General features: G+C 51.3%; 1 protein-coding gene across 3 annotated transcripts in view; it reads right to left on the bottom strand.

Moving 5' to 3' along the window:
* The window catches only part of ACSS2 (acyl-CoA synthetase short chain family member 2), a 33,214-nt gene extending 18,053 nt beyond the window's left edge, over positions 1–15,161 (bottom strand). For 2 of the 3 annotated variants that reach the window (XM_037403160.1, XM_037403161.1), the window contains exons 1-2: positions 15,007–15,161; positions 14,633–14,828 (exon numbers count right to left, since the gene is read on the bottom strand). In XM_037403160.1, the coding sequence (XP_037259057.1) occupies positions 14,633–14,828; positions 15,007–15,130 (320 nt within the window). In that variant the 5' untranslated portion in view covers positions 15,131–15,161. Of the gene's footprint in view, positions 1–14,632; positions 14,829–15,006 lie in introns of those variants that run through there. The other variant, XM_037403162.1, reaches the window with a different exon arrangement.
* Between the last annotated feature and the right edge of the window lie 11,391 nt (positions 15,162–26,552).

The following is a 26,552-nucleotide window of genomic DNA, read 5'->3' as shown; positions in this document are numbered from 1 at the left end:
TCTCAAATACACGAGGTCCTCCTCCTCCTCGCTAGGCTCCAGGAGGGAAACTCAGGCCAGGGGATGCACCCAGGCTTGTCCTCAAAGCCAGCGCCCAGAGGGCTCTGCAGGAGAAAAGTCAGAGCGAAGTCAAAGAGAAGTTAAAACTTTCACAAGGATTGTCAGAGGGCTTTCAAAGTAGTTTCCATTCCTTCACATGACTGCAAAAGAGCTCCACTAGCACCAGCAGGGGAAACCTCAGGCTTCGGATTTTAAGAAGATCTTGTGCTTAATGGGAGATAAATTGCACCCACATTTCCACAGGAAAAGCCGCCTCCTTTCACCGCATCTCCAGCAAAGGCCTCTGAGCAGTCTCTCAAGAGCAGGCAATTTGCTTCAGTCTCCCTGCATCTAAAAACAGTTTGGAGTGCCCACAGCTACACTCAGCGAGCTACAGCAGCACTCAGAGTGCTCTGTCCTCTTCCCTGGCACAAAAGCCCAGAGAATTATGTATTTTAGACAGGGCATCTAAAGGAATGCCCACTTGCATGCTACCAAGTAATCCGTGCGTCAAAAGCAAGCCTGTAAATTCCTGGCATCAAAGTTCTGCAAGCAGCATCTTCCCTTCAGCACCCATCAGACAGAAGCAAATGCTGTCAATCCTGAGCCTCTCACACAGACTGCCTTGTCCAAATTAAATCGAAAAAGAAATAAAATAACTCACACTTCTGAAAACATTACCACAGTGCTCACCTCTATACCTACAGCATGCAGCCCAAGCCCTGCAGAATCCAACATCCCCCAGACAGATCCCTTTTTAGGAACTGGCGACAAAAATAGTTGGCAGCAGTACTGCTGCAATTGTTAGCATGCAATCTTTGATCTAGCAGCAAAGCCTTCCTCTGAAAGGGAAAAAAAAACCCCAAAACAATCTTCAGCTCCCCAAACTTCCCAGACACATCATTAGTTGAAATACACGGCGAAACACAGTTCGAGCCGGATGTTTTTCTCACCTTCCTCAGAGTCCTGCATTTAGCAACTAGTAATCCAAAATCTTACAGTATCATCTGGGTCACAGCAGGAATATATTTGAGTTTTTTAGCACTTGAGAAGGCCATGTTCTACATACTGCATGTTGTGTGCACACTCAGCTGGAGAAAAGCATTTTTTGGCCATATGGTCTCAGCTGAACCCCCCAACAATTAAGTAAATGCAAGCCCTTTAAACACAGGGATGTATAACCGGGGACCTTCCGAGGCAGGCTTTCTCCTAAAAATCAGTGCTTTGTTGAAAAGTCAGGTTTCATGCAAAGGTGATAGCTTTTGAGCTGCCTGCAGCCATTCGTGGCCAGGACCAGATAACCCAAGGGCATCAGGGACCATCACCACGGCAGTGTGTAGGACAGTAGCGCCCAGCTCTGCACAAACAGATCCCTGTCAGCATATCAAAGGAAGCACAGGCTCTGCAGAGCGTGTATCATACTGCTCCCTTCTGTCAGCAGTTAAAATAAAGGGCTCCCCACTTCTGAACAGGCGCTGTGATGCACACAAGTCCCATGGGACATGCCTTCGGTGGCCCCACCAGCGCCTCAGCAAGAAATGGTCACATGGAGAAGGCACCCTGGGCAGGAGAGGAAGGAAACTTCAGGTGGGGACACCTGAACACGTCACCTCCATAGCACAGCACCACCACGCTTACGGGAGGTTCATGGGTTGCCTGCCTGCTCAGCTGGGAGTTTGACCTTGGAGGTGCAGAGCCAAACCTGTTTCACCTCACGCTCCTGTAGCTAAATCAAGGTTAAGCTACCCTGTTAAAAGCGACTACGTAGGCTAGCAAAAGATTTAGTGTTGTACATTCATTGTGCAGTAAGGAAAGTGGTTTGTAGGAGCAGGCAAGCATTTCTTTAGAGCTACGTTAACTCAAGCACTGACCCAATGGAACAGTCGGGGATGCAGAGCAGCAGCGTGGGAGAGGGAAGCTGTGGCCAGATGCACTCCTGGATATTTGCACCAAAGCAGGTTAAGAAGTTATTGTGCTCTGCCAAGCACCAGGGCTGACCGCAGGACTTTTCAAAGCACTGGTCTGCTTCACCCACTCATGACATAACCAGGCGAGCCTTCCACTGCCCATCCAAGCCAGCTGAGCCACTCTCAACAAGCAGGAGGGAGAGGCAGCAACTTCTTAGCCTGCACAGCTTGGTGGCCAAGGGGATGCACACTTCCCAGAGTGCCCAAACGGACCAAGCAAAGCTGGCCTGGAAACCGATCAGCAACACTGTTTGGTTTCTCTCTTGCACCAGATTTCTACATAAAAATTATTTGCATAACCTCTTTGAGTAATGGATGAATACAGCTTGCCTGTGCAACACTGCCTCAGCATTTTTATGGAGCAGCAGGAAGCACTGGTTGCATCAGTGGGAATTATGGTTTTTAAGGCAATTGCCAATTATGATTGTGGTTTACAAGGGTTATAACACCAAGATGCTGGTGTACAGGAGAAAATGATTAAATGAAGTCAAGCAAGCAAAGTGTTACAAGTTCTCCAGATCTGCCAGACCATCTGCAGATCCGCAAAGAGAAACAGAAAAATCACAGACCAAAGCAAGCCAGGGCACAAAGCCCAGGCCTGCCTGACCCCTCCCTCTAAATGCTCCCACTGATGACCAAAGGGGCTGAAGATCATTTAAGTTTCTTCTCAAAGTTACTGTGACCACACCCCCTCAAATAAAAGCATTAACCCAAAGTTACCAGGCACAGCTGGGGAGCGGGACATCTGGAAGGCAAGTTTTCAGAGCAAAGCAAAACACCTCAAAGCCCCCAGCCAGCAAAGAGGCAACAGCAGCCCACAGAGCAGTTTTGCTTAATGCAGGAAAACGCTCTGCATTTTAGCTACCGGCAAGCAACCTTAAGAAAACCTTAAGATTCCCAGTTTGCAAAAGGTGTCAGAAGAGGGAAAGGACCCTTTCCCAGACAATGCAATGTTAGAGGAAGAATTTGCACAGTGAGGAACGGCAAAAAGCCTCCAGTAGAGCAGAGATGGGGACTGTGGGAATGTCCGCCCTAAACCATCTCTGGTGCCATCTAACTAAAACACACTCAGAGCCCCAAACCCCTCCTAAGCGTGCGATCAAGCTGGTGCATGAGAAGCGTGGGATGGAGACAGCGAGTTCTCCAGCTCCACCAGCAGCCTGTCCCCAGGGCACAGAACGAGGCGAAGGAAGGAACTTTACCGAAGGCTCCTGCACAGTGGCACCTCCTCACGTGCAAGGTCACGGCTCACAGCTTCTCGATCCGCCCCACATCCCAAAATTAGAGCAGCTGAAATGCCAGGCAGAGCTTGGCCAGGCTGAGCTCCTGCCACCTGGGGAACGGGCTCACATGCACGCCGCGTGGGCAGCGGGAGCCCCGGGCCCCTCCAACGCCTGCGCCAGCACGCACGGGCTGCGTGTTCTGCTACCGCGGCTATCAGCTGCTCACAGACCGCCTGCTGCCGTTTGGCCCCGGCTGGTCTCGGGGGAGCCAGGAAACCTGCTGCCTGGAGAAGGGCCTGCCTGGAGATACCTCGGTAGTTTGGGAACAACCACCGTCAAAAGTGGAAAAAGTACAATTTCTCCCTGCACCCCCAGCCTTGCTTATCCCGTCTGACACCGGAACGGCAATCAAGTAGAGACAGCCCCCTAAAATCTGTCCTTGAGAAAACAGATTATGTTGGAACGTTAAGTTTGGAGAGACCAGCTGTGCAAGACAATCAGAAAAAGACCCTGTTTCATTGGAAAAAAATGCTTGTATTTGCATGGATTGTTCGATATGAAAGAGCTCCTAGGCAGGGTGCCCAAAGCAGAAGGGTCTCTCTCCAGCAGGGTCTGCACCGCTGACTCCAGCAGGGAGCCAGGGGGGCCTGAAACAGGTTTGCAAAAAACCTTCACAAGAACATTTCTTAACAACCTGACAGCGTGCCCAGCCCTGCCCATGCTTAACGTCACCTATCTCCCACCCCAGTAATGCATGGCAGCAAATACCCAAGAGTTCTGGGAAGGCTAAGGGGTTTTTCAAGTAAAAGGTTTACCAGAAAAAGCTGCTCAGCCTCTACCATCCCTGCAGTCATGTTCTAATCCCATTGCATCATGACAAGGATCAAGAAAGAAGAAATTGTGTAACGATGGAGCATAGCCTGGGAGAGGCTGGTGAAAAGATTTTCCCAATATATTCAGAAATACTTGGCAGCGCCAAGAGAACACTGTTGAGTAAACCTAGCAACAGAAATCTCAGGGAAAAGACAAATCTTATCAATTTAACCGCATCACCTTCTAAAACCATACAGTTAACTCTCAGACCTGCATTAAAACCACCCTATGCTCTTCCCCTCCAGTGCCCCCATCACACAGGTAGGCCCCAGCAAAGCTCCACTGTCAAATCCATCCCAGCCAAATCATCTCAACTAAAAGGTGATCACGTAACCAGGATGAATGGGCTCCTACTGCTGGAAAGAAAGCTAACCCAGGCTAGCAAACAGCACTCTGCCATGCCAAAGCAGGAGCCCTGGGCTCTGCAAAGCAGGATGCACTGCGACCAGCCCCCAACGCCCATCCTCTCCAGCACAACTGACCAAAACACAGGCATTACCGTGCCTGTATTTTCAAAACAGCTAAAATGGAACGTATTTCTAAAGGGACACTGGGCCACCATCTGCTCTATGATCAGGAAATCAGTCTTCTAATCACCTTTAAAAACAGCCATATGGAAATGCAGCCTACAAAGAAAACACTCCCCACCCTGCGTGGCTGCTAATGTCCCATAGGAAAAACTGCATCAATTTTCTGTCTTTCCTTCTTACATACGTTCTCAGCTACTCTTTCTATTTGTAGCCTTTCACAACCTGAACAAGTACCAGAGGCATCTAAAGGAATAATATTTATCTTGTGCAGTCCAACCACTGTTCACCATACCCTGAGTGATGCCTACAGCACAGAGCCCAGCTGGAGGCAGACACTGCTTCAAAATCATTTATTCACCCTCCAAAATTCCCTCCAATTTTCCCACTCACCTGCCAGGCTACACCCTAAAAACCTACTTCCAGCCCCTTTCTCTAGGCTGTGGGATGCTCAGACGCCTCTAACGGAACCAACACCTCCCGGCTTACACTGCTGCTGGTTCATCGGCCAACATAAGCAAGTCAGCGCAGTGGGGTTTGTACAGCCTGCATTCACATCAGAGAGCCAGGACACCCATGAGTAACAGTTTTAAAGAAGACGGGACTGACAGCAGTCAGCAAGCCCCTCTTCAAGGGAAATCTACCATTATTTTGACAAAATAAGGCAGCTCTCAAGTAACACAGACCATGTGTAAATACCTGCTGATGGCACCAGCAGCCATTCAGTGCTGATGGGTACCTGCTCAGCAGCAAGGGGAATTCTGCTTCTCTGTGGTTTCACGTTTTTCCTACTCACTTGATACTGAGTAATCATCAAGTCAAGAGGATATGCATTGACTCTATGTTCTTACCTTCTTAAGTATTTTACAACATGGGACAACAGCCAATGAAGAAAAATGACAGCTTTTCACCTATTTTATTTAGAGGAAAGTTTAAGATTTAAAAAAAAAAAAAAAAAGGTTTTTTTGAAACAAAATGATTACATAGTGTTGCAACAGAGCTCATATGCAAGACTTATGGAGTAGGTCACCGAGTTTGGCTGACCTCAGCCAGCACTTCTAACTCTGCCAGCCAAATCCACAGAACACTGTAGAACGCAAGAGCTCGACACAAGAGGAAACATTTTAGCTGTTTACCATAAGTCATATTTTCAGAGGAACACCGACTATTTTCACCAGTCCAACAGGACGAGAGCTCATTTCCAGCACAACACAGCTGATTCTTTGTTTAAACAATTTGCAGGCGGGCCACAAAATATATCCTGGACAAAGCTTCTAGAAGTCAAACAGTCAACAAGCCACCTGCAGCTGGGAAACACCGCATTTGGGGAAATACTGCATCTCTGGATGGAGCACGCTGCCCAGTTTTCAAGACTTTCTAGGAACACTGAAAGCCAGGCAAGCTGATTTCAATGGAGGCCCAAACAATATCCATTAAGGACATGACAGGGAAATTAAACTTTTAATCAGATTTTTGGTGGACATTTCTACTTCATGCCTCAGAAACCTCCACGGCCAGATGCCACCGGCTGAACTGTTACCTTGTTCTACACAAGGAACATCTCTTAGAAAATGGTCAGAGGCAACAGGAATGTAAAACATGCTTCACTATCAGGTACTCAGATGTGAAAGAGTAACCAGGAAGGCCATTGATTTCCTTGAGAGATTCCCCTAAAGAAGGGAAGTGACATCTGCAGAAATGATGGGCTTTGAATTTACAGAGAACTGCCAGGGCTCCTGACTTCATACCACACCACATTTCAACATCGGCAACAAGTGATGTGCAGAAATGCAAACAGAGAACCAAAACCCTGCTCCAGCCGTGCACAACAGCTCTGCCGCAGGGCTGGGCACAGGAGGAAAAGGCAAGCTCATTGTGCTGGTGGAGTCAAAAGGTTTTCTCAAAGCATTGGCAATCAGTATTACAGCCTAACAGCTCTGGGCACAGAAAGCCCACCGGACACAACAAATGCCACTACCCACAGGAAAAATGCCATGTTTGGAACAAGCATCCACTTACACCTCTTCTGGCAGAGCCTGACCACTTTGTCCCCTGTAAACGCCACTGCGTGGAGCAAGTCTCATCCACATGGAGCCCAAGTCCTTGTCCGCTTCTGCTCCATTCACACCAGGGTGCCAGAGGAGAACACACAAGCTGTTCACACAATTAAAATAATCAGATTTTCTAGGCTGATGAGTACATTGAAGGCTCTGACCTTCCACATCCTGAATCTATGTAGGAGCTCACCATCCTCTCTGTTCCTAAACTCCATTTATCTGCCCCAATTTCAGCTCTCACGCAATATTGGCATATTGTGAATATTGGCAGAACCCCAGCACCCCTCCCAACAGTAAGCAAACTATTCTTAAAACATCAAGGTGCCTGCTATATTTGCCAGCGTTACAAGATACAAGTTTCACAGACGTGAGAAACTGAGAGCTATTGTCTATGCATGTACACCCCTCGCTACTCCCCCAGGTAGTTATTGGGCAGCCACACACCCAGAACCATGCAGAAAGGCAGCTTTGGACAGGTTATAAGGTGACCTTTTAAGACGGGAGTGCAAGAAACAATTCGTGAAAAATTATTAAATTCCTTGTGCTGAATCAACAGAGCCAGACGCTCTGTCACAGCAATGAGCAACATGAGGAAAAAATACTAAATAAGGACATAAAAGTTGCCACAGGTCTCATTTACACAGCAGTATCGCACTGCAGCACTAGGATGTTCACAGCAGCTCAGCCAAGAGCCTTTTTAAACAAAAACAAAATACCACGCTGGGTCAGAACCAGGGTCCAGTGTTTTGTCTTCGGGAGCAGCAGCAGGAGATGCTGTTTATGGAGGGCAGATGAGCCCAGCCACCACCAGCAGTTCCGTTTCATTGGGGGACCTGCTGCTGGTCCTCAGAAGTGACCATTAAAAGCAAGGAAGCAAAGAGTAAGGCTAAACCAGCTCCATAGAAAGGCAGTTCTTCCATTCAAGGTTAGGCTGTTTTCTTGAACCTTTTGTGGGAAACCCCACGAAGGCAGTCTGAAAACAGCAGTACCCGTGCGCTCAGTACCACCCGCCTTGCACCCCTGCTGGTCTGCCAGCAGGACTTCACAGCAGCTCCATCACCTTTCCAGCAGACTGCACTGGTCCATGCCCACAGCGACTCCATTCCACTTTACCACTAGGGATGCAAGGCGGATTTACTGGTTCCCAGGACCCACTCCATTGCCCCATCTAGACCGAGTGGGGCTGGCAACCTCCCAGCCCTTGGCACAGTGGCCTTTTGCAATAACACACAGCATACCCAGACTGAGCTCTGCAATTTCACATTCAAGTTCCTGCAGTCCTCTAGGGTGCATGCCTTCTAATCCTGGGCACTTACTGACATCCAACTTGTTTATCTGGTCAAATACTTCCTTGTATTTATATAGATGGATGCTGTATCTCTGCCAGTAGCGACTACCAAGGGTTTCAGAGCAAAAGGCGAGGAGCAAACAGCTCTGACAACCCAAATGAAAGCTGCTCCCCTGATTCAAGGCTGCTGCTGGCGTGTGTTCCATGCAGGAGAGCTTATACAACCCCTCTCCTTAGTGCTCAGCCACAGAGCAACCACCCAAGTGCTGCCTGAGTGCCTTCCTTCTTTACAAATTTGACATAACAGAGGAGGAAAGTCCCATTCTGCTTACAAAAACAGGATTACAGGTTATTCAAGCTCAGTAAAAACTACTTCCAGCGACAATCTTCAATAATGCTGAACTCCTTCCCACGGAGCACCAAGCCCAGGGGTGCTTCTGAATGAGCAAAGCCACAGATGACCACAGGCACTGTGTAATCCAGGGGTCACTAACTTTTAATAGCTGTCCCCTTCCTTCACTGCACCGCAGAGCAGGACAGCACAAGGCTGAGAGCGCTTGCCGGCTCCCTGCTTCTGCATCCTACGACATAAAAGTCTCTGCAGAGCAGGCATGGGGCTTGAGATCTCATCAAACCAACCATCCTTCCCAGCATCTCCCCGCAAACCAGCACGCATACCTGACAGGAATGAGTCAAGCTTTGCTTCAGTCAGCCCTTGAAAGGGAAAACCAATTCCAAGTAACTCCATGCCTGCCAGCTGTCTAATGTGGAGCTCAAAACCCTGACTCAGAGCATCCCGGAAAGCACACCCCACATTTCCTTCCACATGCTGGAAGCCCACAGGACAGTACCTTCCTGAAGAAGGTATTTTGCCGCTCTCACATATCTAGTTCATCCCTGGCACAGCTGCTCACCTGGTAACTACGTGAGAATTCATGAGTAATAAAGAGGACAGAGGATGCAGCACACATGTGCAAGCCATTAACAGAAACACTTGGGACAGAAGAACCTTAAGATATGACAGAAGAAAACCAGTGGATGCCAGGTCTCAGCACACACACACATATAGCCTTCGGAAATCAGCTTCAGACCACAACCGCTGAATTTTCCAGCCCCTCAGGTTGAACCAAGACTCTCCAAACCCTTAAGCAGGCATCACCACACTGCCCTGGGGCAGCACAGCTGGTCTCTCATCTGCAACCAAACCCACAGTAGGACAGAGTGATCACATGAAACCATAGCCTTGCTCAAAACATAGGCTCAAAACAGCCTACATCTGAAGACAGAGACTCCATCCACCAACGGAGAAAAGCCAGGGAGCTACACCTGAGGGCAAGCTACGAGTCCCTCCTGTCCCAGTTTGCACTTATATACAAGCACCCAAACACAGCAGCTGTTTGCACTGCTGCCACAGCACTAACCATACTGGTTGGTGATTGTCCTAGAACTGGGAGAGGAAAAATTCCACCAAAGAAATCTGGAAAGCAAGTAACCTGGACGTGTCTGAGGTACAGTAGCTACTTCCTTTACTCCTTGTTTTAATACCAGGTTTCTATTGATGCTCCCACCATTCCCACTCGTGCACTACACAGAACTCAGAGTCAGACAGGGCTCCGCAAAGCAAAGATGTTCTTGCCCGGAGGTATGAGAAACACTGCTCTACAGCACTCAGGCAATGCAGCCACTTTGGTAAACCCCCTCCCAGGCTGCAAGATTTCACAAAACCCACCAGAAGACAGCTACACTTTCCATGATGGAAAGCTACAACGATCATTGCCCTTGAAGGAGGGTACAAGATCTATATCTTAATAAAATACAAGCACATTCAACGTATTTCATTACCTACTTAGGTGCACCCAATCCATCCAGTTTCCAGAAGCAGAGCACTGTGCTGTCCAGAATGCTTCCAAATAACGGCTATCTGCCACAACCACCAAACTATCGCTCCACTCTCAGCACACACAGATGAGGTGACATGGATTGCTAAGGATGCACCCCAGGAAGTTTCTCCGATTTTCAGGGCTGAGTGGGGCCACCCATGAAGAACCCCCATCAGGGAGAGGAGCAGTGCTGAGCCTGACTGGTACTGCAAGCATAAACCAAACACATGGTAACTCTTTCAGAGCACTTTTCACTGCTGCGGGGCTTACTGAGATCCCCCTGTGGGAGTTATGCCCCCGATCAGCAACAGGGGAACAGCGCACTGGGTATGGCTGTTTGGTAGCACCCGCACATAGCTCTGACTGTTCTCAGCAGCCGGCAGGCACGCACCTGCAAATGTGTACCACTAAAAGCAACCTTCCCAGTGGTGAATGTTGGTTCTTTAAACAAACTGTATGATTTAGGGATGTGCTTTAACTATCGGAACAGTGTTGAAAGAGACTGCATCACTGCAAGCATAGCAAGCCATCCAGGCAGTTACCAAAAAACTAAGAGTCAGTTTGGCACGGGACACTGAAAGGTGCTGAAGCCAGTGGGAGTAGCAGAGCCGAGTGCATTGTAGAGGCCTGCTACAGTTAAGCACTTCCGAAAGTCTCAGTGTTAACAGCCAGCATCCTCAGTCACAGCATCTGTGTAGATGACAGTAATGGAAGACTGGCACCTGTGAGGGTATCTGAAGAGAAAAACACAACCCAGTGCTGACCTGGATTATGGAGACCAAGCACTTTATTCTCAGCAGTTCAAGAGAAGATTATTTCTGCAAACAGAAGAGGTCCAGACCTTTACAGCAGAAATACAGCTGAAAGACAGCTTCATCTGGTTTCATTTTTGACTCTGGGGTGGCACATCCCAGAACAAAGCGCTCCATGGCGAGGAACGGCCACCAGACCAAGGTGCACCAGCAGCCAGCAGGTCTTGTTCCCATTTGGCCCCAGCAGCACCTGTACACCAAGCCAGGGTTTGACAATCTGTATCCTCTCTGGAAGGCTGCTGTCCAAAAACTATTTCCAGCTTCCTAATAAAACCCTCCAGAAGTGCTCCGGACCTTTTTTTTGTTTGGGTTTGGAGTTGTTTCTTTTTTTAAAACATACTCTATAGTTGTTGGTTATTTCCTTAAAGAAAGATTTATTGGAAGAAATATCACAGCTACAAGCCCCTAAAATCCTTTACTACATGTAAAAAAACCCAAACCAAACCCCAAGAACAAAAACAAGCAAAACCCCCCACACCACTCCTTCACCATTTTATCTTTGCAATGTCATATTTGTTCTAGGCCCAGAATGGGAACCATAGGCGGTTATTCTTTTGTTTAAACAAAGCCCCAGTAAGCTCTGGCAGCCTTTACTATCTTTGTTTCTCCTTTCTAGATGTTTTATTTCATATGCGTGCATAAGAAAGCAGAAAATAGACACACTCTCCCCAAGATGGCAGAAGACAGCAGCACCCTGCTAAGCTCACGTACCTGGGCTACAGGGAGGCTCAATATATTGCGCCAAGCCCTACCTCCTGCCCCTGCCCCCCGGTCCCTCCAGGCACCACCAATACTGCAGCTGGGGTGACTGGTTTGAGAAACAAAGCCAAGAACCTGGTGCTTCAGCTATGCACAGGTTACACAGAGGACAGGCTTCATCCAGGTACCTTTGCACCCCAGGGTGTAATGAGAGACTTTTGTAATATATGTTTTCTTTTTGAATTCCCACCTGGTTATATTTTTACCTCCACAAGCTGCCCAGGCTGATGTTTATTTATATGAGCTTATTAACAGGCACTTCAGCACAGAACCATTAATTTCTCTATGCGACACGGGTATGCCCGCTGCACGAAGGCACACTGTGCTCCTGCTCTAACTAACGCTACCCACCACAGACAGAGTCCCCAGCACGGCTTCAAGCCCCCTGCAAGTGCCCTCACCGTCCCAGCTGGCTTGTCCAGTGCATTCCACCTGCAAGGCCCGCAAAAGCCACCATAGGTATCTACCTGCCCAGTAAGCACAGTGTTATTGACTTTGGCCTTTCCACACCATTATGAAAGAGATTTCACTTTTGAGAGCAGCACTTTATCAGAAACACTTCCTGGAGCTACTGTTCCTTTTTAGGCCACATCAGCAATACCAAACAGAGAAAGAGGAATGAAAATCAGCAGAAACAGAAATACTTGTAATGTTCACAGGCAGAAAGAGGTATCAAAGTGAAACAGGCAACAGGGAAAATGCAAGTGTTTCCTACCAACTCAGGATGGTCATTCTGAACTACACAGCCCTAACAGCACCAGGAGGACAGTATCACGACAGTAAACGTCACCCATGTACAAGTTCTGCAGCACAAAGTAATCCCATTGTGCTGAAAGAGCAATTCCATGTGACTTGGGGTTAGACCCTCTGAGTGGAGCCAATCTGGGCAGACTTGACTGATGGTGGTGCAGGAACCTTCAGAGCAGCTTGGTTGTAACAAGTCTGGATGAACTGCTCACTCTTTCCAGTCCATGCAGAACCTGAGACAGCCAGTCAGCAGCACACAGCAGCTCTGAGTTTTGTCAGGACACATCTCTTCTCAGAGACGCTCAGCAATGCCTTGAAATATTCTTCACTTTTTTCCTAATTTCTCCCCTTAAAAGCAAAAGGCCACGGTCTCTTATCTTTTCAAAGCTCCCCTCGAGCTGGGCAATCACAGATACCTTGGTATAAGCTCAGCACCTTCTCCCATCTAGCAGGCTATAGACTTTCTCGTAAGCAAGGAGCCTAGGTATTTTAAAAGAATTCTAGTTTTTCCCAGGAATCCTTTGGAGGCGCTCATTTCTTTTTTTAACCTTTGATACAGTGTGACAAGTCTCAAGTGTTTCAGGAAAGCGAGCTCCTTCAGTAGTGTTAAACACGCAATGTGAAAGGACAAGACAGGAGCAATTACATTTTGATATTGAAGAAAAGCATGCACCCAGAGGCACCCACATGCTCCTAGAAGAGTAAAGTTACAATTTGCAACCCCTAGACCGGCTTCCTCAAGCCCTCAGTGCCACAGTTCACAGGTCAGTACTGCCCATGCCATGTTCAGCGTGCCTCTTCCATCCCTCCAACATTCCCAGCTGACACCTCCAGACCTGGCACCCCAGTGCCAGGTCACTTGTGACTGAAGCACGCTAGGAGACTTTATCCCAAAATAGTTGGGGAAACTGTCTGTGAAGGAGGAAGAGAGCCCTTATTTTTCAGCATGACTGACAGACACACACCATTTTAATATCCACTCCAAATTTTGCTCAGCATCACAAATACCCCCAAAGGCTGCCAGAATAACTAACAAGAAAAATCTTCACCAAGACCAAATTAAAGCTGTAGGCTGCTGTCTAGCTGTCACCCAAAGATTTATGTGCACCCACTCCCTCCATAAAAGCTGCCAGCACTGGCCTGCCAAATGGCTTTGTTTGCTGGCACACCTGTACCTGAATGAGTTTTACAAAGGAGTTTTCATTCAGAAGCTCAGTCATTTCACATAAGAGCAAGTTAGAGCAGGGAAGTAACTTTCCACCACTTAACACCTGTGTCTTATCAATATGATTATTTGCTAAGCACTATGCTTCAGTGAAAGAACTGCACAATAGCTCTATGATAGAAACTCTAGAATAAGCCCAATTTTACAGTCTCAGCCAGAATTACACTGGTATAAACATATTCCTTTCTGTAGCAGGGTAGCTCCTTGTCACCTTTATGCGAGATGACTGTGGGGGGGCCAACCCTTCAGCTGCACAAAACTACTTAGAGCATCTGCTATTTTTATTGCAATGACAGCAAGACCTCCAGCGGCTCTGCTGACGGTACTCACCATAACTCAACAAGTTATTGCATCCTAACAAGTGGTACATTTAATTGTACTTCCTGTACTGCCACATACAGTCATACTGCTGCAACATAAATGCATGCTAGCTCAAGGGAAACAGCAAAATGCATGGATGAGCCAGACCCTGTTCTCAGTTTGGGGACACAGCTGTGGTGCCAGCTGAGCTAGATCAGCAGGGGAGCATTAGTTCTGGATGTTGGACATCGCAGCTGAAGCCTATTTCACATCAGTGCAAAAATTTCAAGTTTCACATGGCTTTTAACACTAGTAACTACTCTGGTAAAGAAAAATAGAAACAGATTCAGAGAGAGCTGGAAGTTAATTTTTCTTCCAATGATAAGAGAAGCCAGCCTTCCTGAGAGCATCACAGTCTTACACATGTTCAAGTGCAAGGAATCAATATAAAAGCTCAGGTTTTAGTAAAACCTTTCTGCCACAGCAGTGGAACTTGCCAGACCCACAAAACATGAAGACAGGACACACGGGGCTTATTAGCTTTTTGCTCTTGGATGTGAGCTGCTCCTCATCCCGTATCTCCTTGTACACTTACCTACTTCACTAGGGAACTGTGGCAATTCTGGAGAAACCGTGAAACTGCCTCCATCCCATCTCTGAAAGCTCTGAGCTTCCAGCAGGTACAGCTGCAGAGCCACAGCTGGAAGCCAGGAGCTCCTGGGCCCCTTCAGCTCATCCCGGGATGGGCAGAGCAGCCCAGGACATGGCTCGTCCCGTTGGCACAGAGAGCCAACCCCGGTCGACCCATGTAAAGGTCCTCACCGGTTTTACCGTGTTTTAATTCACCTGGGTCAACAGTCTTGCCTGAGTTGGCAGCCAACACCGCCGGCACGCTAGCTGCACACCTCCTACCCACGACAAAAACAGGAATTTACCAGTAAAAAGCAACTTTGTCCCCAAGTCTCTTCTCACTGACATTTCTGTCCAGCAGGTTGTAGCAGACGTTGGTGGTCGCCCCTTTCATCCACTCGATGAAGATCTTCCCCTTGGTCACGTCGAAGTTGTAGCGCAGGAAGGGCCCGGCGTGCTGGCTCTGCCAGTAGAACTCCTTCGCGATGTCGCCCCAAAACTCTGCAAAGGCAACGGCCGGCGCTGGTGACGCGGGCCGGGCCGGGGGAGGGCAGCCAGCGCCCCGCGGGGCACGGCGGCGGCCCACGCGTGTGGCGCGCCACGGCCCGGCCGCGCTCCCGCCCAGGGGAGCCGCTCCCCGGCCCGGCCCGCGGGCAGCGGGCACGGCGGCGGCGCTCACCCTGCGGCTCCTCCACGGAGCGCTGGTAGAGGCGCTGGTAGTGCGGCAGCGAAGGGACGTGCGCCGCCGGCAGCAGCTCGGGCCGCGGCCGGTACAGCCGGGCCTGCTCCTCGGGCAGCACCATGGCGGGGCGCCGGCGGCTCTGGGCGGGTGGGCGGCCGCCGAGCCCGCTTCAAAGCGGCGCGGGGACGGGGGCGGAGACGGGGGCGGCGGCGGCGGGGCCCGCCCTCATGGCGGCGGCGGGGGGAGCGCGGCCGCCCGGCGCCCCGGCTGGTCCCGCGGGGCCCGGCTGAGCCCGGCGGGAAGCCCCGGGGCGGCGGCAGGCCCGGGCGGGCAGCGGCTCGCCAGCAGCGGGGCGCCGGGCCGCGTGTCCCTGGCAGCCATGTCACCCGGGCAGCCATGTCACGCTGGCAGCCATGGCCCCCGTCTCGTCAGCCATGTTTCCCCCCACCTGGCAGCGCTGTCCCCTTGGCAGCCATGTCACACCAGGCACCTCCGTGAGTGGTGTCTCCGCCGTCACCCATGACCTCTCTGTCAGCCCTGTTCCCTCTGTCACTGGTGTCTCCCCTTTCAGCTGTGTCCCCCTCATAGTGATGTGCCCCCACGTCAGCCGTGTCCCCCTCATCAGTGGTGTCCCCCCCATCAGTGGTGTCCCCTGTCAGTCATGTCTCCCTCATGCTGGCAGTGTTCTCCCATCGACAGTGCTGCCCCATCAGCCACGTCTCCCTTGTCAGCTGTGTCCCCTGTGACCAATGTCCCCTCAGGGCCAGTCCCCACCACCTTGCCAGGCGCGGGGGAACAGCCCGGGGTACCACCTCGACAAGACCCTCCGTCACTGGCCCCACAAAAGGCCCAGAGGCCATGGCCACGCTCGCTGCCTGCCCCCCTGCCAAAAACAATCTTTGATTCCCTCTGCTTGCTGCCTGCCTGGCTGAGCAGTGAGCCACGTCAGTTCGTTGAGCATTTCCCCCTGCACAAAATTTTATAGATCTTGTATAATTAGTGAGAAATTAAACCATTTTTTTCACCATGAAAGCAGCCGAATGCTGGACCAGGGGCCCAGAGTGGCAGTGGGGTCTCAGCCCCTGGGGACAGTCCCAGCTCAACTAGACAAGCCCCAAAGAACAGCCCTGGTGGAGCCAAGGTTGGACCTGGGCTCTCCCAAGGGACTGGCGCGGGCTCTCTGGCCTGAGTGGTTGTACCTCTGGCAGCAGACCCATCGCCACCTTGACCCTTAACTGCCTGTGCCGAGCCGGGCTGCCCCGATGGCGTTGCCTAGGCAGGCTGCTGAAACCGCCAACGTCCCTTCTGCGCTGGGGAGCATCACCCCTTGCACGACACCCTGCTGTGCCTGGGGAGCCACGTGCTCTGGAGCTACAGGACATTTTGGGCCCCAGCCAAGGAGCATTCAAAAAATAAAAGAACATAACCTTGGACTTGGGACAGTATTCCTCAGGCTGGAGAGCAGTGGTCTGGTGTCAGCAAGCAGGTACGGCCTACTCCGGCATCCTTGGTGTTTTACATGGTTGAATGCACTCCCGGGGAGCATGGCCTTGCTGTATGCTGCGGGAGATGCAAACCTGTGGACTGGTGAGCATCGTCTGCCACCTCGTGCAATGTTCTCACCAGCAAAGAGGCACGAAACAGGCCTTTAACAGACAAAAGTGGCTGGTGCTGGTGTATCTTCTGTTAAGGACTCTCCCTAGTTTTGAAGGGCATGTCTATGCTGTAGCTCCCTGCACTGACGTTAGTCTGCTGGCTGCCCACACTGCTCGAGGGCAAAGCTGCTTCTCTGACTCCCTTGGGGAAGACATAGCTGGTTTCCTTCAAGATGAAACCCAAGAGTAGTTCAGATAATACCTCCCTCCATGGGCTGTATCCTGCGGCCAGCATCACTCCAGGGATGCTCTCTACACATCTTCAGGATGACCTCAGCGGGCTTTACACCTCTCAAATGGGTCAGCCGCCCTCACACCACACTGTAGCACATGTAACAAAGATTTCTTAGCCATATGGTATAAAACCACTGTCCTGGAAAGCTGCAGCACGGCCTCACATTATTAATTTCATTGTTATTAAAAAAAAAAAAAAAAAAAAAACAAACCACAGGAAGGGATAGTCAGATCTTAGGGCTCAGGGATTCAGTCTCTACTAGTAAACCACATGGATGAAGGCAAAGTCTCCAACACAAGTCCACATCCACCCAGATGCCCAATGTTAGCACATTCCCTGCTGGAATTTCAGCCTGGGACCACCAGCCTCTGAGCCCAGGCTCACTCTGTGGGCAGACACAATATAGATACAGCCAAACCCTGCAAGGTCTTTCCCTCCACCATCCAGCACATTACTTCCAAGTTCCCTATTACAAAAAGAGGTTTTTGAAGAAAAAGTCTATTTGTCCATTCAGCCTGGGCTTTCTGGCATGGGTATTTTTCAAGTTCCCCAGGGACTATGGGAGTTGCACTCCTCCAGCACTCCCCTTGGAGTCATGCTCCAGGCACAGCCCCATGAGTTTTGGGGTACATGAGACACATCATTTAACAACCCCAACTGGAAACCACACTGATCATCCCCTGAGAAGCAGGACAAACCCAGAAGTTCTAAAGTCCGTCAGAAGCCCCCTCGCACTGAAAATTTTCTATTACAAGTTGCCAATGCTTAGTTTTAGCAGCTTCCATCTCAAGGATTTTGTATTTACCAGAAGGGCTTAGCAGCTCACTAACAAACCTTCTGTCCCCCGACGTGCCAGGCAGATGCCAGTTCACCCACTGCTGGGAAAGAGCTTCATCGCTCTCCTTGTCACGGGACAGGTGCCCTGGCGCCAGTGGAGAGGTGGTTTGCAGATCTGGAAGGCGCTCTCTGGTTTCCTTCTCACTGGCCATTTGCTTTCAGTGATTTGTCCAGCTGAAATTCTCCACCAGACTCTGTGACAGCATGATTTCTCTCCAGCAGCTGTTGCCTGCTGTGGGCAGGACATACTGAGCCACAAGGCCAGGACAGCACCATGTCCCACTAGCCCGCCTGCTGTCCTCTGTACAGCATTGCCCAGTATGGGCTGCTGCAGCCAGGGGATTTTGTTGTGCTTCAGCTGTCCACAGCTGTGGCCCAGGAAGCTGCTTGATAAGGAGTAGTTGCATCATCTCTCACCATACACCTGCAAAGCAGAAGACTCAGAATAGCCTCCCAGACATGTTTCCCCATGCTCTCTCCTCTTGCAGGAGTCCAATAACCCTCCAAGCGCCTGTTTACAGGGCTGCAAAGCGCATAGTCCGTACCATCAGTCAGGCCCCCCACAGCACAAACACAGCTTTTCTCACATGGTCATTTTAGTGGTCCACAGCTGAAATATGGGTATGTCCAGGACTCCGTTTGGTGATTTTATAGGCTCTAGGGAAAGGGCTCCTGCTGTATGACCATGTGTTGCTACTCCAGCCCCTTTCATCCCAGGCGAGCTTGCATCCAGCTGGGCTCCTGTGCTGGGAGCTGGTGGATGGTGGGGCTGGATGCTGCAGGGTTTGCTCCGAGCTTGGCTCCCAGTTCTCCTCCTGACTCACCAGGCAGCCCTGGAAAATCAGCTGCATTTTGGGTCTTTCATTTCCTCTTCCTGTAAAGGAGTAAAAGTACATAAAGGATACGTGTTAGTGTATATTAAGATCTCTTGCAGAAACACAGATGGTCAAAAAAAAAAGTTACTGGCCAGAACATGTGGTGTCTTGCTCACACTGTCTGCTTGGGGTACTTTGGAAAAAGCCTTTCTAGTGCAGCACCCACCGCAGCTCGGCAGCTGTGGTGGGATTCTTCACTACACCTTCCCTGACATGCAAGACTTCAGTCCTGGAGATGCTGAGGGAAAGAAACTGGAAAATCAGAAACAGTCCCTGAATGTCAGGCCTTCTGTACAGCAGGGTGAGTGAGAGGCAGCCTCCCATGGCAAACGTGTTAATTTGGGCTCCGGTAATTTGCTCTGGTAGAGCAGCTGACTTACCTGGGGGGCTCCAATTGTTGTCGCAGGGTACTCCCTTCTGACTGGCCTTATTGCCAAAAACTGTGTGTGAATCATGTCCCTGCTAGAGTCACATCATTAGGTGTCTGAGCAACACCAAGGTCAGCATGATGCCTGAAGCCCATGTGCTTGCGTGGAGGAGGAGGATAGCAAGCCACCTCCTCTCCCACTGCCTGTGCACTCATCCCAGAGCATCTCCTGGACAGGGCAGCCTGGACCAGGGCCTAGAGAAGCCGTAACAGAGGCTGGCCAGGCAGGTTCAGCAGCCTAGTGATACAGCTGTCAGTGATGGTAATCAGAGAAGACATCTTTTTAGATGGACCCAACCCCTGGTGAACGTCACAGCACAAACAAGCTTATGCCTTGCATGGACATGCCAGAGGCAGCGGGAAGCTTTATCAGAATATATCTGATATATCTGTGGTAAGGGAAAGTTTTCTTGAACTATAGGTGACTGTAAGGGTAGGGAATTGAGGGGCAGAATAAAAGACCAAAGGATCTGGAAGAAATCCCAAGTGACACCAGCAAACACTCCTGCGACCTGCAGAGCAGGCGTGGGAGAGGGAGCAGGCTGGGCATCCGACAGCAAGGGTGAGCTTATGGGCTGGCCAGTGCTGGCAAAGGGACAGGCTCAAAGTTAGCTACAATAAAATGGGCCCGTGGTGCTCATGCCCCCGGCACATACATGTGCTGGCCCTTGCACGGGACATGACACCACAAGCGAGCAGTGGGACTGCTAGCAGAGAGCTCGAGGCTGGCATGGCTGGTGCTGCAGGCTCCATGTGCCTTGCAGGGACAGGAGGGAGTGCACCGTGCAGCACCACGACCACTCGTGGGCTATGCTGCTGGCACCCCTCTTCTCCCACGCATGATGGTGCTGTGTGGACTCAAGCAGCGTGGATCCCCAGAGCAGCATCCTGGCCACAGTGAGGCCCCAGTGAAGCAGAGGAGATGGGGTGGGAGGATATGACCAGGCTGTGGATCTTCCTGGTGGGATTTTCTGTGCTAATTTTCAGCACATAGCCAGGCTGGGCAGCCCTTCACTTGGGCTGAATGAATCAGCACAAAGCAGCAACAGGGTTAAACACCAGATCGTGCACTGTCTCCCCACTGAGGACACTCCTCCTCTTTCTTGGCTGTGGAGAAAATTTTAATCAGCACCGTGATAACAGCCTTTCAGTTCTGCTGGGAATTATCAGCTCCTTTGTTTGTAAATGTAGCTGCTCAATACCAATACAGCTCTGGGTTCCAGCACATGCAGCTCCACAGCCCTTTGGCTCAAGGAGCCTCCCTCCCCTCCAGCTGCCTGCTCCTGCTCCCAGAGCCTCCCTCCCCTCCAGCTGCCTGCTCCTGCTCCCAGCTCTCTGGTATCGGAGTGTTAAAATAGGCCAGGTTGTGCTGAACAGAAGGGTCAAGCCTGAGCTGTTTCCCTCCTGCCTCTGCTGTCACCGGGAGACAGACCTCTGAATTTCAGGCTGTTTAAGCTTCAAAGAGTAGCTGATGAATATCACAGCCCGGTAATTTAGACCTCTGCAGAGTACAGACAATATATTCATAATTATTTTACATGTAGATGAGCTAGTAATGCAATCAGGGTTATAAATCAAACCCAGGAGACATGTTAGTGCTGTTTGCTTGAGCTTTTTGAGCGATCTGGCCACAAGAAAATGTCTGTCTGTCTCTTAGATGCAGCCAATTAACCTTATAAAGATGCACTCTCCTCTCACAGCAGCTCATTTGTTTCCTTTTGAGCTCTGCTGGCTGCTGCTATTTTCATTCTGGAAGCGGGAGCCCGGCTGGTGAGAGGTTCGGTGGAGGGCTGCAGGGGAAGGGAACCCAGGCTCAGGGGAGATGGTGTCTTCATAAGCGGTGGCACGTTAGAGGTGATTGCAGTTTAATAACTGGCTTCTCCATGTGGCTTCACAGTTGTCCCCAGGCTTCAGGGAGTGTCCTTGCACACCCATAACTGGAGCTGCCTTCTTTTTCCCTATTTTATTGAGCAGTAAGAGATAGCCGGGACTCCGGGGTGCTCAGTGACTGTGGCCTGGGTGGGCAGCGGCTATGTCCTCTGCTGCTGAGCTGCCAGCCATGCAGCTTTGCTGTGCCGGGCCCGCGGTGCCAGCCATGCAGGAGCTCAGCGCCAGCTGCACAGAGTTCTCCGTGCTGCTGGTGCAGGGTCTGCAGTGGCAGCAATGCAGGGTATGCTGCCAGTGATGTGGGGTCTGCAATACTGGCAATGCAGGACCTACAATGCCAGCAGTGCAGGGCACACGCTGTCAGTGATGTGGGGTCTATGGTGGCAGAAATGCAGGTCTCTGTGGTGGCAGTGGCACAGTGTCTGAGGTGCCAGCAACACAAGCTGCAAAGTGCCAGTGATGCAGAATTCAGGCACGAATTCACTGCGGCCAGGTCTCATGCTGCAGGACATGCTGGGTGTCACGCCAGCCATGGGGTCTGGGCACACATGTCCCCCACAACGTCCCCTGGCATCATCTGCTTGTGCCCTGCCCAGAGCTCGGAGCAGAGACACAGCTGGAGCTGAGCTGAGGTCGGTGCAGACACCAGAGGGTGGTATGGTGTCATGCATCGCCAGCACCAAAGCCTCTGAGCTGCTCCGACCTGGGCGTTGCTGTTTGGCTCAGGGACGAGACTTCTGCTGCGAAAACCTGTTGGACTTTGCAGTACCGTGGGCCAGGGTGAAAGGCGGTGGGTGACTCGTCTGGGAGCTGCCTCCAGGTTCAGTGGGGACATGCGGCAGCTTGACCCGCCCTAGCCATATCTTCAGTATCCAGAACCTCAGTTCTCCAGGCTCCAGGCATTGCTCACCCGTGTCCCTGTAGCAGGGACACAACTTTTGGGGCCCCGAGGGGACCACTGACAAACACCCTACGCGGGCTCTTGGCAGTCAGGCAGATGCTGTGAGATGGGGCCTGTTTCCTTCATTGCCCAGGGCATAATAAAACCACAGGAGCTGCATCTTCACCATAGCTGGTGTCCCCAGGAGCTGTGGCAGGCAGAGGACAGGCAGGGCTGGGAACAGGAAAGCCACTGCTACTCTGACACATTTGTAAGAAGAGGACTTGGAGACAGCTTTTATTTATTTTTTCATAGAGATTTTTAATGTTCATTTTTTAACAGACTTCATTTAAATTTTTGTTTTCTACAATAATTCAATGTAAAAATCCCAGTACAATATACAACAGTTTGAACATTTGGAGTAAGAAATCCAGCATGGGGAGACATGTAAGTTCAGCTAGTTTCTATCACAGGTAGCAAATTCCCTCTACCCTCCCCTAGATTCACCAGCCAGGAAGGCATGTGGACGGGAATGCTTTACAAATGTCACCCCCACCCCGTCATGCCCTGTCCCTGCCCATATTGCAGTGGGACGGTCCCTGAGACACATCACCTTGGAAAGGGCAGGGTCCCCTCCATGGGATGGCTGGGAGCCTCCATCACTGCAAGGCAAAAGCTGCAGTCAAGCGAGGCTGGCTGGCCCTTGTGCGTGAGTGACGTGGGATGTTCCACATAGGCCCTCCATGCAGGTCCCTCGGGGTATGGGGCTCCCTCAGGATGGAGAGGAGACCTGTCCTCCCCTTGGCAGCAGTGCCAGCAGCCTTGTGCCCCAGTGCAGACATAAGGTCGCATGGCCATGTCCCTGCATGGCCCAGCCCAAGGGAGGGAAAACAAAGATGATGCAAGGGTCCTTGGCTCTAGGGTCTGAGGGGTCATTTCAGGGATATCTCCCTGGCCTGGGATCTGGCAGTCTTTCAGGAAGCCACTCTGGCCTGGCCCATGGTGCTCAAGCAGCCTGGGACAGTCCTGCCTGAACAGCCTGGAGTGGTCCTGCTCAAGCTACATGGGACGGTCCTGTTTGAGCAACATGGCAACATTCTGCTCAAGCTACATTGGATAATCCTGCTCAAACAACCTGGAGATGTCCTGCTCCAGCAGCATGGGGGTGTTGCTGCTCAAGCAGCGTGGGATGGTTCTGCTCAAGCAGCATAGGATGGTTCTGCTCAAGCAGCATTAAGGTGGTCCTCAAGCAACCAAGAGCTGTTCTGCTTGAGCAGCATGGAACGGTCCTGCTGGAGTTGCGTGGGGTGGTCCTGCTTGAGCAGCACGGGGTGAGCCTGCTCAAGCAGTGTGGGATGGTCCTGCTTAAGCAGGCTGATGTGATCCTGCTCAAGATGCATAGGGTGGCCTGCTTGAGCGGCATGGGGTGGGCCTGCTCATGCAGCATGGGATGGTTGTGCTTGAGCAGCGAGGGGTGGTGTTGCTTGAGCACCTGGAGCAGCTGCAAGTGGCAGGGATAGTTCCTCGTGTCCTGCAGCATCCCAAGCACTGCATTCAAAGCCATGTCCGGCCTTTCTTGTCCCTCTTGGAAATCATCCGCTGTTCGGAGAAGTCTCCAAAAGATGTGTGCACTTGAAGGGATGCCAGGGGGCTTTGGTCAAGCTCCAAAAGAGTTATTGCTAATGCTAAATCAGGACATTTGTGACTATCTATGAAACCTTCCAAGGGCAGAGGATCCTCCCACGTTCTCAGTGACCAGTTCCAGCTGCACCAGCCCTAGGGAGAAGCATTTCCTCATGTGCAGCATGAAGATCCCTGCCTACACGCTGTGGCCATTGCCACTATTATGGAAGTGCCTTTACTAGTGGGGATGGGGTATGAGGCCAGTACTTCATCTAACCCAGCCCCGCATCCCATCCCCAACAGTAAGGGCCCTTCCTGCTTGGATCAGGGATGGCTGCACTGGTGGTAGCTTTCCTGGGTTGGTAAGGGGTGCGATACAAGGCAGGGAAAGGAGGAAGAGGAGAAAATAACAGCAGGAGTCAGGTGTGCTGGGAGTAAAAGAGTGAAGGGAAGATGGAGGAGAGAATAAATGGGAGAGGTCAGGCTGGGAGAAGATGGGAGGTCATGATGGAGTTGGGAGGTGAAGGAGAATGAAAGGACAGTGAGAGAGGGAGGTGTGAGGTAGGGCAGGATGGTTGAAGGTAAGGTAGGGTGGCTGGAGGTCAGGAAGGGGTGCAGGGAAAATCTGTGAGGTAGGCAGGACACTTGGAGGACAAGGAGGGATGGGGAGATATGGAGAGGTAGAGGAGTATAAGGAGAAACAGGGAGACTGTGGGAGGCAAATGACAAAGGATGGTGAGATAGCCAGAGGTCAAGTATAAGGAGAGACGGGGAAAGATGTGAAAGAGCATGAAAAAGGATTGGGAAGAACGGGAGACTCACAGGAAGGATAGAGGGACTGAGGTGGAAGAATAAGATTTATGAGACGGAAGATGAGGGAGAAGGTATGGGAGATGGTAGAAAGTGGAGGACAGTGAAGAGGAAAAGAGACGTTGGAAGAGGATGAAGAGGACTGGGCAGATAGTGGGAAGGTGGAGGATGAAGAAGAACAGGCAAACAGTGGGCAGTGTTGGGGCATGAGGAAGGATGGGGGACAGTGAGAGGTGGAGAAGTAGGAAGAAGGGCAAAATGGAAGAGAGAAACAAGGAGAGATGAGATGGCAGGTGGTGGAGGGCAAGGAGGGAGGGAGAGATGGAGATGAGGAAGAGGGATGAGGATACAGTGGGAGATGGATGAGGATGACAGGAGGGATGAAGAGATATTTAGGGGGTAGAGGAAAACAAAGATTGCAAGGCAATGGAGGAAGATGGGTGAGGAGATGGTGGGAAATGGTGAAGCACAAGGCAGGGATTAGAAATGTTGGGGGTGGAGGAGGAGGAGGCAGGACTGGGTGAAGTTGGCAGCTGGGGGGATGGGGCAATGGTAGGAGGTGTGGGTGGACTTTCATATGGAGAAGTGGGGGAGGATGAGGGGGATGAGGAGGTAGGAGGAGATAGAAGAGGATGAAGAAAGATGGGGAGAAGATGAGAAATCAAGGAGGCTGAAACAGGCCAGGGTGATGGTGAGAGCTAATGGAGGATAAGCAGGGATAAGATGGTAAGATGTAGAGGAGGACAGGGTGATGGTGGGAACTGATGAAGGATGAGAAGGGATGGTGAGATGTTGACATAAGGAGGAATATGAAAGGAAAAAAACCTGGAGGCAAAGGAGGATGGGACAGGGTGGAGGCAGAGAATGAAGAGAAGACATGATGATATGGTGGGAGGCAGATGAGGATAACAAGGAATGGGATGTGGGGGATGAAGGAGGAACGGGTGAGAGGGATGGGATGCAAGTGCAACAGGAAGATGGGAAGGTGGGATTATGAAGGGCAATGGAGAAGCACAGAAACGAGAGATCGAAGGTGGTGGGTGATGGAAAAGCACAGGAAGAAGGGATGGGGATAAGGAGAGAAAGTATGTGATGTAGGACGCAGGAGTACAAGCGGGCAGCAGGGGATGCAGTGGGTAATGGAGGAGCATGGCATGGCAGGTAGGGATGGGATACAGTGGATGACAACACACTCTGGGAGGAGTGCAGGAGGGATGGGATGTGAAGGATGTGGAAGAGAACAGGGAGGGATGGGAGGTGGTGGGTGATAGTGGAGCACAAGAAGGGATAGGACACGGTGGAAGATGCAGGAGCACAGGAAGGAGGAACAGGACATGGTGGCTGACGGCAGAGCACAGAAAGGAAGGATGGGACCTGGTGGTGGAAGAGGATGGCAAGAAGGGATGGGACACAGTGGGTGACAAGAGCACAGGGAGGATGGATAGCATTGGTGGACAATGAAGAAGCAGCGGAAGGAGAGGTGGGACATGAATGATGGAGGTACACAGGAAAAAGTATGGGATATGGCAGGCGATAAGAGCATGGGAAAGAGGAATGGGATGGCTGGGTGATGAAGGAGCACATGAAGGAGGGCTGGGTTGGGTTAGGTGGGTGATGAATGCAGAATAAAGAGGGATGGGACACAGCATGCAATGGAAGAACACATGAAGGAAGAGAGGAATGTGATGGAGGATGGAAAGCAAGAAGTATGGGACATGGGGGATCAAAGAGCAGGGATGAAAGGGATGGGACATGAAGGGTGATGCAGGAGCAAAAGACTGAGAGGTGGGCCATGGTGGGTGATGGAGGACCTCAGGGAGGGACAGTTCTACTTAGTGAGCCTGGAGGAAGCTGGGACCTGCAGGTGATGAGGGGCACAAGGGCAAGAAGCCATGGGCAGTGATGCAGAAGGGGACATGGGGTCCATGTGCGGGCTGGGGTGGGCTGCTGGGCAGGATGGGACAGGACAGAGGAGGCATGAGGAACACCAGCATCACAAGAACAATGCAGAGCTGAGAGGAGCCTGATGTGAGGTGACCACCCTGGCAGTGAGGCCATGGAGGACCCATGGGCAACGACAAGGAGCCCTGGTGGTGTGGCACAGTCGGGGTCAGCACACAGGGATGGTGTTGGGGAGAGACAGGCGGGTGAGGAGAGGATGGGACACTGTGTGTAGGCTGGGCAGCTGCAGGGTGGTGGGTACAGAGGGACCCAGCCACTCCACACTCCCCTCCGCAGCAGCACTGGCTCCCCAGCCAGGACAGGCGTCACGGTCACCCCACCGCAGCACGGGAAGGCAGCACCAGGGGCACAG

Source organism: Falco rusticolus, chromosome 10 (assembly GCF_015220075.1).
Source record: "Falco rusticolus isolate bFalRus1 chromosome 10, bFalRus1.pri, whole genome shotgun sequence".
In the NCBI taxonomy this organism is placed as follows: Eukaryota; Metazoa; Chordata; class Aves; order Falconiformes; family Falconidae; genus Falco; species Falco rusticolus.
Note: the sequence above shows the minus strand (reverse complement) of the source record. Positions and strands in the feature narration are given on the sequence as shown.